This window comes from the organism of the source record quoted next, unplaced genomic scaffold, assembly GCF_019419815.1.
Source record: "Pyrus x bretschneideri cultivar Hongxiangsu unplaced genomic scaffold, Pyrus_bretschneideri_v1 Contig201, whole genome shotgun sequence".
NCBI classification, from domain to species: Eukaryota; Viridiplantae; Streptophyta; class Magnoliopsida; order Rosales; family Rosaceae; genus Pyrus; species Pyrus x bretschneideri.
In genome coordinates, this window is record NW_025999504.1 from 435,130 (window position 1) to 449,839 (window position 14,710).

General features: G+C 38.8%; 1 protein-coding gene across 1 annotated transcript; it reads left to right on the plus strand.

Annotated features, from left to right (window-relative positions):
- Positions 1-3,194: 3,194 nt before the first annotated feature.
- On the plus strand, positions 3,195-4,528 carry LOC125477230 (flavonoid 3',5'-hydroxylase 1-like). Its single transcript, XM_048584184.1, has one exon. It carries the CDS (start codon positions 3,665-3,667, stop codon positions 4,211-4,213), a length of 549 nt encoding a protein of 182 aa, XP_048440141.1. The 5' UTR covers positions 3,195-3,664; the 3' UTR covers positions 4,214-4,528.
- The last annotated feature ends 10,182 nt before the right edge of the window (positions 4,529-14,710 follow it).

Below are 14,710 nucleotides of genomic sequence, written 5' to 3' on the forward strand. Positions count from 1 at the left end.
AGTCGTAATTTAGAGAATGCGGATCATAACCTCCTTTTGAGCGTTATAGAGCTTGGATTTTAATCTCCACTTCGGGAGTTGAGTCATTGGAACTTATACGTCTATTATGCTTCATGCATGAGACATCAATATTCCAATGTCCGCGGATTGACCTTTTCGGGACAAGTATCCTTGTGGCAACTGTCATGCGTCTGGCATGCGACAGCTACGCTTTGGGAATGCAATAATTCAGTAGTGCCATATTCTTCTTCTTTCGAATGACTGAACCTTTTGAGTCTGAGGGGCTGCCACGCTTCAGGCGTGCAACAGATAAATCATTTGCTGCCATATTATTTTGTCCAACAGGGACATTAATTCTTGTAGGCACATTTGCAGCAAGCATATGTGATTTTATCACTTTCGTTGCATCATTAAATGCATCTGGCATTTGATTTGCATATCGTTGCATCATTCAATTATTCTCACTTTGTTTGTATATTGATTACTTCATGAATCAAAATACGACAAATTCTCTTCGTTCTTCTGGAACGGTTTTTTCTCATCATTCTTCTAGAATGATATTTGTTCATTGTTCTTCTGAAATGAAGTTATTTTCTCCCTCTAACGGCGGGAAAATTGTCTTATCAAAATGACAGTCCGCAAACCACGCGGTAAATATATCCCCAGTCAAGGGTTTTAAATATTGAATGATAGATGATGTTCAACATCAATGCCTAATCCGCAATGATGCTTCATTTTAGTATGTTATGGCAGTGCAATAGGCACATAGATAACACAACCAAAAACTCGTAAATGTATAATGTTTGGCTGGTTCCCAAACATGAGTTGTATTGAGAAGTATTGATGGTTATCAACAGGTCTCAACCAAATCAATAATGCATCATGTAAAATGACATATACCCATGTAAAAACTGGCAATTTTATTTTCATCAGCAGAACGCGGGTAATTAATTTCATCTGCTTAATAAATACTTCTGCTAAACCATTTTTGAATATGGACATAAAGAACTTCTGGTCCTTATTTAATAGTCTGTAGACTAAGACTCTTATGGCTTTTATTGCAATTAAGTTGAGGCACTGCGACATTTCAAACTTAAGGTACTTATCAAGGAACTTCATGTCCTGATCTTTTTATTTGATGGAACTTCAGGTCCAATCATTTTTATTTGATGAGGATCAAGAAACTGCAGGTTCTGATCTGATCAAGGAACTTCGGGTCCAGTATGTACTCATCGTAACAAAAAGAAGTACAATGAATAAATTAAAGCAATAGGCGGTAATTCCAGCCATAATGAATAAATTGCATTTAAGTAAATAAAGCTTGTGACAAGGGCTTTAATTCAGCACCATTCACATAAATCAAAACTTAAAGCAGTAGGCGGTAAAACCGTCCATGATAAATAAATTACTTTAAAGGAAATAGAACTTGTGAAAGGGTTTTAAACCAACACCAATTCACATAAATAACAAGAAGTATTATACCTCCTTTTATTTATTATTTTTCTTTCTTTTGTCAGCACTTATTCAAACTTCATTATTGTTACTTTTCTTATTTCTGCAACATGGTGTCATGCACCAACAGAAACCTATTTATATCATTTTGACTAAATGGTGTCATGCACCATTCAAATCCTTTATATATATATATATATATATATATTTTTTTTTTTTTTCTTAGGTTGCAGTCAACATCCCTTTTTTTCTTCTTCACATGTGCCTTGCCATTCCATCAATCCCCCTTTTCTATTATTTTTCTTCCTTCTCTATCTTTGCCAGTCTCGAAACACAAAGCCAGCTGGGTAGTTATGGAGGTTGCTCAAATTCAATTTAATCCAAAAGGCTACTAGAGACTGGCGTTGTTCTTGCATGACCCAGGAAACATGTCATCGTTAAGCAAGAACTTCCTTACAGAGACATAAATGACAGTGGGGTTGATGGAGGCACAAGAGAGGGAGGCCTGTGTGGATTCATTCTTGCCATCACCATCTCAAACAACCAAGTATTCATGGGAGTTCTCAAGATCCGTCGAAAACAACATGATCTGGGTTTCCAAGTCTGATGAGATTCTTCTGGATCTCTGGAAACTAGTTGTCAGGTACGAGTTTTCTCATCTCGTGACGACTTCAGGTCGTGAATTTCAATTCTCACCAGAATTCGGTGGGGCGCTTCTGGCGCAGTGAGAGAGACGAAAAATGGACATACCTTTTATTCTGTGAGATTTTAGATGACTGAGGTGAGAGGTGGATAGTGCTTCATCGGATTTATGGCGTTATGCTTTCCACTGACATGAGAGCTTTTCGTGCTGATAACGTGTTGTAAAATCGACGATGTGTGTATAGCGGAATAAATAAAACAAGACACAAAATTTACGAGGTTCCTCTACAGTCAATGTGACTGGAGTACGTCCTCGGGCAGCAGTGATGCTTTTATTATAATTTGGAATAATAGGAGTACAAAGATAACTCTATGTATTCTCTCCTCTCCTCTTCCTCTCTTTCTTTTTTTTGCTCTCAATTCAAAGCATACGGAGTGCTCTATTTATAGAGCAACTCCAAGCACACATCTTTGATAATATAATCTCCACATATCAATATTCTGCCAAGGTTTTCAACACTTTGGCAATGTTTTCAATGTTGTGGCAGGTATTCAATACTGTGGGCATTCATTACCCACTAGTATTTTCAACAAACTTTTAGTTTTTGGTTTTTAGCTATGAAACAAATATGCAAACAAAGTGAAAACCAAAACAAAGTCGATTCGGTAATCATTTTCTAATTGGAAGTTTATGCCTACCCAATTAACTGCATATGATCCACCATCATTCTTTTCTAAATGGACGTTTGTGGCTACCCAATTAAGTGCATGTGGTCCATGAGAGTCTCCATGGTTTTGTTGTCTGCACTATTTTCATGTTTGGATTTACAATGTCGCTGTCCCTTCTAAACTCATCTTTCATCTCATCCATTTATTTTTTCCTACATCATGATTTCTTCTTTTCAAAAAGGTTTGTACATGACAAGTTTGTGGATAAATTCGAGTTCCGTATACCTGAGTTCAAAAAGAAAAAGGGAATTTTAAGACCTTCCAATAGTGTGCTTTTTTTTTTTTTTTTTTTTTTTTTTAAACAAACTAGATTATCTATATTAAAGGAGAAATGAGTGCGCTTAAGCTCATAATGTGGTTCAAATTCTCTTTTGGCGATAATCGAACCTAAGACCTGTCACTTATAAGTGAAGATGAATATCACTAGACTGTAGTACTAAGTGGCAAGACTGTCCAATAGTTTAACCACCAAGTTCGTAAGTTTTCATTCAATGTTTTTGTGTGCATGAGGTTATGTCTTCCCTCGAAACATTATGCATTAAGACAACCTAAATCTCAAATTTAATATCACATATTGACATGGTTGATTGTTTTATAGTCTATGTTAAGTTTTTAGCCTTACATTGGCAGCTAATTGCTTAGATTTTAGGTTTCAAGTTTTTAGCCCTACATGTATGGAAGTTACTTTCCACACGAGCATTTGTTTTCCCTTGTTTCCTGAGAGCCAATTAGTACGGTAACACAACTTTTTGTGGACAGGATATGGTGGTGGAGGGGGAGGATTGACACTTCCTCTAACACGACTGAGTTTGCACTGGCTGAAATCTTGAACAAACCAAAGATGATGGAAAAAGCCAAGCAAGAGTTAGAAGATGTAGTTGGAAAACACAACATTGTAGAAGAATCCCACATCGACAAATTGCCATACTTACAATTTATGATGAAAGAAACCTTGCGCTTGCACCCAACCCTGCCTTTGTTAGTCTCTCATTACCCAAGTGAAACATGCATTGTGGGAGGCTGCACCATTCTGAAAGGATCTCAGATTTTCATCAATGTTTGGGCCATACTCAAAGACCCTTCAATTTGGGAAAACCCGTTGGAGTTCAATCGGGAGAGGTTCTTGGACATCAAATGGGACTACAGTGGGAAGGACTTCAACAAATTTCCATTTAGTTCAAGCAGAAGAATATGTGTTGGGATTGCAATGGTTGAGAGCATGGTGATGCATTCACTTGATACACTTTTGCATTCTTTCGATTGGAAATTGCCAGAGGGAGAGAAGTTGGATCTTTCTGAGAAGTTTGGGATTGTGTTGAAGAAGAAGCTTCCTTTGGTTGCCATCCTAACTCCAAGGTTATCAAATGTAGCACTCTATGAAATTCCTTAAAATACTTCACTTGTAATAATTAATACCTTAAGCCCAAAAATATTTCTGGAAAATTGCATGTTTACGATAATGTTCTCTTGTGAGATATTGGTATATCAATTATGAATTTATACCAAACTTCTGTTCCTAGAAATTTCTAGGTATAAGAGCATTTGTTTTGAAAACCTCAAGCTTATGTTCCTCTTTCTACGATTTTCTTTTCTCAAGCATTTCCAGATTTGACTTGTTTTATTTGTCTTCTCTGTTAATATGATGAAAAATGATATTTCAAATTGCTCAAGTCCGAAGGGTAGGACTAATCCCCAATGAAACTCGGAAAAGCTAAGTTACACATGGAATGAATATCAAGAATCTTCTTAAATAGAATTAGTCGATGCCTCTATTAAGACGATTTTGAATAAATTGTTTCAGTAAAAAGGTTTAACATTAGGATTTGGAGGTAACTTGAATGTTGTTCAATGAATCTATTTGTTGGTTTATTGATGCGAAAATTACTTGACACTCAAATTAAACCCTCGTTTGACAATTGTAGTAGAATGGATAAGTGAGGGATCGTTCTAGACCGGGGATTAGGAGGGCTTGCTAAAACCTTCTAAATTGACTTAAAAACATAAGAACACAATATAAAACACTATTTAATGCTCGAAGAAAGCAAAACTAAAAATAAGAAAGATTAAGACTAAGACTTCAACGAAATAGGGGGGAATTGGATTTGGACGAATTAAAACTAAAACGTAAAAACAATATAAAACGTTAAACTAGACTCAAAGAATGTGAAACTAAACGTTAAAACACTAAGACAAACCAAAAGAATCAAAATGCTTTAAAAACACAAACTAAATTGATTTCTAACTATATTGAACATTAAAGCAAAAGGGGGATTGAGGTTTGATGAAAATTGAAATAACGAAACAAGTTAATAACTAGACAGAATGTAATTGATGAAATAAGATGGTTGGTGAATTAGCTAGAGGTTCTTTCTCCACACATGATATTTATGCATATGAATCAATTTCCAGTTATTCCTTCATTGAATTATGAACGACAATGCCCCAAATTAACCGTGACATCACTAGTTAACCCTCAGATTTTCCTTATATTATTGGATTGGATGGCATCATTCGACAACCCAAAACATTCTCAAAAGTTCCCTACATGTCATCATAATAGAGATACAATCGAAGATCATTAAGAATAATGAAAACCATAAGCATTGACAAAGCACTTGCAACTATGACATCATGTTACTCATGCTAAGAATTAAACTTAACGCGATCGTGACAAGCGACCTTCACTACTTTCAAGTATAAGTTAGTAACGATTATGTGAAACCTTCTTAAACTTTAGCCACATATTCATGCATGCTAATTAAGTGTCGACCCTCAATCAACAAACACAAATAAGTTAATCATCAAATAGTTAAGCCAATTGCATTCACGAATCAAGAGTTCATAACCGGAATTCATCAATTCATATTACATAAATAATCATGGTATTGAAATCACCCCTAGCCAAAAAGGGTTTAGTTCCTCATAACTTTGAAATCAAAGAAACACCTAAACATTCCAACAACTCAAACTTGAATTGTATGAACGTTTAGGCACTCTTCTCTTCCTCTTCTCATATTACAAAACAAAGAGAATTGAATTTAAACATTGAAATCAAAGAAACGCGTAAACATTCCAACAACTCAAACGTGAATTGTATGAACGTTTAGGCCCTCTTCTCTTCCTCTTCGTTGTAGCACAAGGACTAAGGGATGTTGTTGGTGTGTTGAATGGATTGGGGGATTATGGAAATGGAAGAAATGGAGGAGAAAGGGAAGGGAAGAAATGGAAGTGTTTGAGGGGTGTTGTGTTGTGAAATGAGATGAGATGTCCCTTTGTGTATGAATGCATGGGTTTTTATAGGGGGAATGGGAGAATATGTGGATGATTGTTTAAGAGTGAATGTGGTTGTTATGATGAAGAGTGAATAAATAATGCATGTAGGGTTAGGAAATAAAATCATAAATTAAAGGGGGGATGATTAAAGGGTGTGGCTAGGTTGGAAAGGTGTGGAAGATGGATGGAATCATGGGTAGTGTTGTTTGATTTGTTTTGTGGTTAATGGGAATGTGGTTGAATGATTAAATGGACATGTGGGGTGTAATTGCAAAGGGAATGCAAAGTGAATGAATAATGAATGCATGTGAGTTAAAGAGGGAGAATGTGGTGAAATGATGAAGTGGGAAGGTGGAAATGCATGTGAGATGTTGGAAAGGAAATGGGAATATGAGTAGGCCATGGCATGGGAGTTGTTTTGTTGGTGTAAATGTGCCATGGTTGCAATGATGAAGAATAAAGGGTGCATGTGGGGTGGAATTGAATGAATGCAAAGTGAATGAATAATGAAATGAGTTAAAGAGGGAGAATGTGGTGAAATGATGAAGTAGGAAGGTGGAAATGCATGTGACTTGTTTGTGGAATAAAGAATGAATGGTGGAATGATGAAGAGTTGCATAAAGAATGCATGTAGGGTTAGCTAGGTTGGCTTTGTTTGGGTGCATGTGTGTTAATGGTGGTTTTGCATGTGAATTGATGGATTGTTTTTGATGGAATGGATGGTTCTTTGCATGGCTTTTGAAGTGATTGTGGGCTTTGGAATTGGAAGGAAATGCATGGCCTTGGGGTTGGTTTAAGAGAGAATGGGCTAGGCCCTTTGTTTTATGTCCAAAATGAATACAAGGCCTTCAAATTCGTCCAACACTTTGGCTCCAATCATATGCTATCCATTCCAAGCCCAATTTTGCTCCAAAATGCTCCAAAATGCATCTTTTTGCTTCCTTAGCCATATGAACCTAAAAACACACGAAAATGGCTTAAACTACTAAAACAACTATGAATTAACAACATAGATGCACGAAAACAAGCTAAGTAAGTCGCCTAAATATGCTCCTATCAAACTCCCCCACACTTATCTTTTGCTAGTCCTCGAGCAAAACAGAATAAAAACAAATAAACAAAACGACACTTAAACACGTAAAACACAACCTACACCTTCCGACAACCGTCTTAGGGATTTCCAATGCACATGACATGTTAAAAATCACCATTCCCACAGATTTTAGTCATCTTCACACTTAAGTACATTCTTAATCATAGTCACCACATACTAGTTCACAATTAAGCATTTAAAACCATGTTTTGAATGTAGTAACATGCCTTTAGAGAATTTGCTCAATTCCTTACAAGATATGCACTCGATTTTCACTCAGATTTTCTAACTACACACCCTAATCTAGTCATATGTGAGAAGATTGATGTAAACATGAAAACGAACACTCACATATATGTATCACAAAGAACGCAATTTCTGGAGTTAATAAGCATGTTTAGATATGATCTCATGAATGGAATGCTACTACTTAGACGCGAGAACCAGTGACACCATATGCTCATACCAAGTTCAAACTCCACAAATTGAAACACATAACACTCAAGATTGAAGTCACGGGTTGTAATAGGGCTTGGGATATTGGCTCACAAGGAAAGGTAAGGATAAACAAAAGTTCTTTAAACAATAGCAAGCAAGGTAATGAAATTAAGGCTTAGAATTCACTTGGCATGCAGAAATAAACTTTTAGACATAAGGGGGAGATTCAATCAACTCTTAGGGCCTAATTTATTGTTTTGGGCCCTTACTTCAACCAACAATATTTTTCAACTTTTTTTTTTTTTTTTTTTTTTTTTTTTTTTTCTTTTTTTCTTTTTTTTTTTCTTTCTTTCTTTTTCTTTTGAATCTCAAAACGTACATATAAATTTAAAAACAAACTTTTACTCCCCCACACCCATTTTCTTGCGTAATGTAACTCAAAAGGAATTCATTTAAGTCATGCTCACTATACTTCAAGAACAAGGGTACAAATCGTCCTAATCTAGGCTAGGTGAGGATGATAAGGGTTAACAAAGAACATGGGCTAAACAAGCTCAACGGGGGTAAAACTTACAACATATACGAAATATGGGAAGTGAGGCTATTTGGCTATGGTGGTGGTCACTACACAACTTCATCTTGAATATGTGTTATGCAAATCAATAACATGCTTTGAATGAAATGGGCATGAGTTCTAGCATTTGGAACTATATGATGAAACGCCTTCTAAGTAGCAACCAAGCAAAGAATAATGAGATCATGCAACGACTTTAGAAAACAAGAAATCACAGATTATACTCTCCAAAGAACGTTATAGGCTCAAGTCTCTCAGGGTTGTAGCGTTTGTTTGAGTTCCTTCCTTCAGGCATGTTACAAAAACTAATCTTTCTTTTATGATTGCATGTGAAGTCATACATTATAACCATAACCAAGCATATACCAAGAGTAAATCAAACTTTTCTCCATGTTTATAACTCTTTTTAACAGTCATGCAATTACAAACCAAATCTTGAGGCAAGTGTTGGAAGGTACCTACGACACAAACACTCACACAAAAACAACTTTAAAACAATTCTTTTTGGGTTTTTCAAAACAATTTTTCAAATTTTTATGGGATTTTCGAATTTTTAAGTCAAAACACACTAAAACAGTTTAAACACACTTAAAAACAACAAGAAAACAATATTTGAAGTTATGGTGGATAAAACCCTACGAATTTGCATCAAAACACTTTAGTTACCCCCCCACACTTAAATCAAACATTGTCCTCAATGTTTCAAGCATAGACTCACAAAATTAACAAACAAACAAACAAAACAACAACTAAACAACCTAACATGGCAGAATGTATCTAACAAAGAAAAGAGTTTAGAGATGCAAATCTGGAATTGGAGTGCTTTCTCGGCCTTCCGTTGTTGAATGCATGGGCATGATCTTGGTGATTCCACAGGCTTACTCTTGAACTGGGCTGAGGTTTCTTTTGGTTTCCTCCGATCATTGATTTTCCTTTGTGCTACTCTTGAACTGGGCAGCAGGATTCTTTTGGTCTCCCCCGAAGGTCTGAGCTTACTCCTTTTATTTGTTCAATCTCTCCAATTCGTATTGAAGAGGGTTAGAGGATAGCTCAGCATATGCTTGTCTCCTCATGCTTCAATGTAAGGCAAAGGAAAATGATATATTGAAGCATGATATGAGATACCTTTGCTTTTGACCTTGATGATATGAGATACCTTTGCTTTTGAAGAAGCGGTGAATGAATCAGCACATGTATTTGTTGTGCTGCTTCCTCCTGGGTCATCTGTACTCCAGGCATCTGGTATCATCTTTGGGGAAGAAGAAAAAATTGAGTATTTCAAAAGGCTTTGCTGGGAGTGCGCCCTCAGAGGTGAGGAAGAGTTGGTCATTTTCTTCAGGTTTGCCTTGCCATAAAAGATGAAAGTCGACAAATATAGGGATTTCCCAATAGCAAGTGATGGTACTGTTCTTTTACCCTTGTCGACAAACGTTTTGATCCCGCAAATCCGGCTTTTTGAAATAGTGATGACTCTTCGATCTTTGAAGACGCCTCTTCGATTTCTGAGCAGGCGCTTTCTGAAAAGCAGAGAAAGCGTCGCCGAACTTTGCGCTTGTCGGCTAAAGACGTGTAGCTGCGATGATGGCCTCCACGTGTTGAACGCGTTTTCTGAAAAAACCGAGGGAGCGTCGCCGAACTTTACGCCTCAAATTCCGGCTTTTTGAATTGGTGGACGCGTTGCCTTGGCTTTTTATAGAGCTATCGATCACCGCCAATTTACACACTCTGAAGATTTCCCATTCTGAAAAATCGTCTCCGGCCCTTTGAAAATTTACTCCGTCCACCCCTTCTCTTTGAACACTTTTGAAAAATGGCAAACCCATCGAACCTTAGCTTAGAATTGAGTCTCCGCAGTGATACGGGCGTACCGCGTCAAGGTAACGTATGGCGCCCTTCTTTCTTTTCTTCTAACGGTCCTCTTACAGGTGAAGACTCTGTGATGCAGGACGCCACAACAGCTGCGATAGTAGCTCGGAACCTCCTCACTCCCAGAGATAGTCAGCTGCTTTCAGGACGGTCCGATGAGTTGGCCGTTCAAGAGTCCCTGGCTCTCAGCGTTCAGTGCGCTGGTTCTGTGTCAAACATGGGCCAACGCCTCCTTGCTCGCTCCCGTCAAGTTGAATCTTTGATGGCGGAGGTGGAGAACCTGAAACAAGAGATCAAACAACTTAAGTACGAGAATAGAACTTTGCATGTGCTTGCAAATAACTATTCGTCAGGCATGAAGAGGAAGCTTGATGAGATGCAAGAATCTCAAGGTCGGATGCAAAGTGACCGTCAACGGCTTGCGTCTTTCTTCCAGGGGCACCTTTTTCCTGGGTCATCCAGCGTTCCGCCAAGTATTGGGGCCTGGAATGCTTTATATCCTACGCCTATCGCTCCTATGCCTTTTGCTTCGATGCCTCCTGCTCCGATGCCTTCCGCTCCGATGCCTTCCACTTCTAGAGTTTTGACTCGTGGTGGGTCTTCACGCAAACAAAAACAAAAACAACCTTTGTGAAGCTCCATTTGTTAGATACATTTGTAATTTCTCGAAAATTAATGAAAAAGCTTTGTTTTATTCACTGTATTGGGTTGCCTCCCAAGTAGCGCTAAGACACAAACAAACACCAAAATGACTCAAATGACTCTAAAAACACATCTTTTTGGGTTTTTCAAAAGAATTTTTTCAAATTTTTATCAAATTTTCGGAGTTTTATGCCAAGACACTATAAAACACACTAAAACACTCTAAAAACGCTTAAAACAGCAAGAAACAACATTCTAAGTGATAGGTGAATAAATCCCACGAAATTCATGCAAAAACAAATTGTTTACCCCCCCACACTTAAATCAAACATTGTCCTCAATGTTTTAAGCAGAAAGTCACAACAGAGCAAGCAAATAAACAAATACGATAAGGAAAGCAAAGTAAAGGCAGTAAAGAAAAGGAAAGGAATAAAAATAAGTCTCTTAAAGGGGTTTCCAAGTTCTTCTCTATTCGGATGCATGGGTTGCCTCCCACGAAGCGCTTTCTTTTACGTCTTTCAGCCGGACGAGTACCCTCTTCAATCTTCATTTGAGCCCACGGAATGGAAAGGAATGTCTTCCACCACTTGCCCCACACCATGCTCGTAATATGGCTTCAACCGATGCCCGTTCACCTTGAATTCTACGCCATTCCTTAAGCTTTTTATGTGGACTGTACCATAAGGTAAAACGTTAGTAACAACAAACGGGCCAATCCATTTAGAACGCAACTTACCAGGAAACAAACGTAGGCGAGAGTTGAAAAGCAACACTTTCTGCCCAACTGTGAAGGTCTTGGTTCGAATCATTTTATCATGGAATGCTTTGGTCTTGGCTTTGTACATCCGGGCATTCTCATAGGCTTCATTCCGAATCTCTCAAGTTCATTCAATTGGAGCTTCCTATGAACTCCCGCTGCATCTATGTCCATGTTGAAAGTCTTCACGGCCCAATGTGCCTTGTGCTCTAACTCTACGGGCAAATGACATGGCTTACCATAGATGAGCCGAAAAGGTGACATCCCAATGGGTGTTTTGTACGCCGTACGATATGCCCACAGTGCATCATCTAAACGTAAGCTCCAATCCCTCCTTGTTGGTCCAACGGTCTTCTCCAAAATTTGTTTGATTTCTCGGTTAGACACCTCGGCTTGGCCATTTGTTTGAGGATGGTAAGGTGTGGAGACCTTATGGTTGACATGGTACTTTCTTAGCAACGCCTCAATGGTCCGATTGCAAAAGTGAGACCCTCCATCACTTATGATTACTCTCGGCATTCCAAACCTAGCAAAAATGTTAGTTTTCACGAAATCTGCAACCACCTTAGAATCGTTAGTACGGGTGGCTTTTGCTTCCACCCATTTAGAAACATAATCAACGGCTAGCAAGATATAAGTGAAACCATAAGATGGAGGGAAAGGGCCCATGAAATCAATGCCCCAAACATCAAAAATTTCAACATTAAAGACAGGGGTTTGCGGCATTTGGTCCTTGGTACCTATGTTACCCATTCGTTGGCAACGATCACAAGACATACAAAAGGTTCTAGCATCCCTAAATATAGTCGGCCAATAAAAACCACACTCTAGAACCTTGAGGGCAGTGCGTTGTGTGCCAAAATGACCACCACATGCATATGTGTGACAAAAGCTTAGAATTGAGTGAAATTCAGAATCATGCACACATCTACGTACAATTTGATCTGAGCAATACTTCCACAAATAAGGGTCATCCCAAACATAGAAACGTGCATCATTTTTAAGCTTATCACGTTGGTGCTTGTTTAGTTCATTTGGAAATTTTTTAGCCACCAAGTAATTCACTAAATCTGCATACCATGGTTCACTTACCTCAATGGATAGCAGCTGCTCATCGGGAAAAGTTTCAGGGATAGGTACGGCATGTTCATGCTCCTCGTGGATCATTCGGCTTAGATGGTCAGCCACTACATTCTCGCTCCCTTTCTTATCCCGGATTTCAATATCAAATTCTTGAAGAAGAAGAATCCAACGGATAAGCCTCGGCTTTGCTTCCTTTTTCGTGAGCAAGTACCTCAAAGCTGCATGATCAGAATAAACGATTACTTTAGTACCAATTAAATATGAACGGAATTTATCTAAAGCAAAAACCACAGCTAGAAGTTCTTTTTCCGTCGTGGAGTAGTTCAATTGGGCATCATTGAGAGTCCGAGAGGCATAGTATATGACATGCGGCCGCTTGTCTCTTCTTTGTCCTAGAACAGCTCCTAATGCATAGTCGGATGCATCGCACATGAGCTCGAACGGAAGGCTCCAATCTGGAGGTACAATAATGGGGGCCGAGACTAGCTTCTCCTTGAGTTGGTTAAATGCCGAATTACACTCTTCATCAAACTTGAATGGCACATCTTTTTGAAGCAATCGGCAAAGAGGGTTAGACATCTTGGAGAAGTCCTTGATAAAACGCCTATAGAACCCTGCATGGCCAAGAAACGAACGTACCTCTCTAACCGAAGTAGGAGAGGGTAAGTGACGTACAAGGTCTATTTTCGATTTATCTACTTCAATTCCTTTTTCTGAAACAATATGTCCTAAAACTATACCTTGTTTCACCATAAAGTGACATTTTTCCCAATTCAAGACAAGGTTAGTTTCAACACATCGTTTCAAAATTAAGGTCAGATTATCCAAGCAATTATCAAATGAACTCCCAAATACACTGAAATCATCCATGAAAACCTCAATGATCTTTTCAACAAAATCGGAAAATATACTTACCATACACCTTTGGAAAGTGGCCGGTGCGTTGCATAAGCCAAATGGCATGCGACGATAAGCAAATGTTCCAAAGGGACATGTGAATGTGGTCTTCTCTTGATCATCCGGGGCTATCACAATTTGGTTATATCCAGAGTATCCATCAAGAAAACAGTAAAAGGCATGACCGGCTAACCTTTCGAGCATCTGGTCGATGAATGGCAAAGGAAAGTGATCTTTCCTAGTCATGGCATTTAACTTCCGGTAATCGATACATACTCGCCATCCAGTCTGAATGCGTGTAGGCACGAGCTCATTCTCATCATTCTTGATAACAGTTACTCCGGACTTCTTGGGAACGACTTGAACTGGAGAGACCCAACGGCTATCGGAGATAGGGTAGATCACTCCGCAATCCAAAAGCTTGATTATTTCCTTCTTCACCACTTCCATCATCGGAGGGTTGAGACGGCGTTGAGCCTCTCGGGATGGCTTAGTCCCCTCCTCAAGAAGTATACGGTGCATGCATGTGGTAGGGCTTATTCCTTTAATGTCGGCCAAAGTCCACCCTATGGCCGTTTTGTGTTCTCGCAGCACCCTCACAAGCTTCTCCTCCTCCATTGCCGTGAGACTTGATGAAATGATGACGGGCAATGTTTCACCTTCTCCCAAAAACACATACTTCAAATGGTCCGGCAACGGCTTAAGTTCAAGCGATGGTGCCTGAACAACAGAATGTAGCATCTTAGTGGAAACTGAATTTGAAAGTGAGAGTGGAACCTTACCATATTGTTGTGGCAATGACTCAAGGGCTGCCACAACCTCAATTATTTCTTCACTAGAACCCATGGCAAAGAATTCCTTCTCCTTGCCGTGGCCTTGCATTGGCCCAAATCCTTCATTTTTGCACTCTAAGGCCTTAGTGATGGTTGTTTCCAGGGCGTCCTCGTTCAATTCTTCAAGGTATACCTGTGCCAAAGAATCGATAACATCAATGGAAAAACAAGAATGGTCATCAACGGGATATCTCATAGTTTCAGAAATATTAAAATCAATCACTTCCCCATCGAATTCCATTGTCAAGGTGCCTTTGTATACATCAATCTTCGTTCGGGCCGTCTTCATGAATGGCCTACCAAGGAGAATCGGCAAAGATGTAGAATGGGCTGAATCCTCCATGTCTAGGACGTAGAAATCAGCCGGAAAAATTAAATGGTTCACCTGCACAAGCACATCTTCCAAAACTCCTTTTGGATACGCGTTAGAA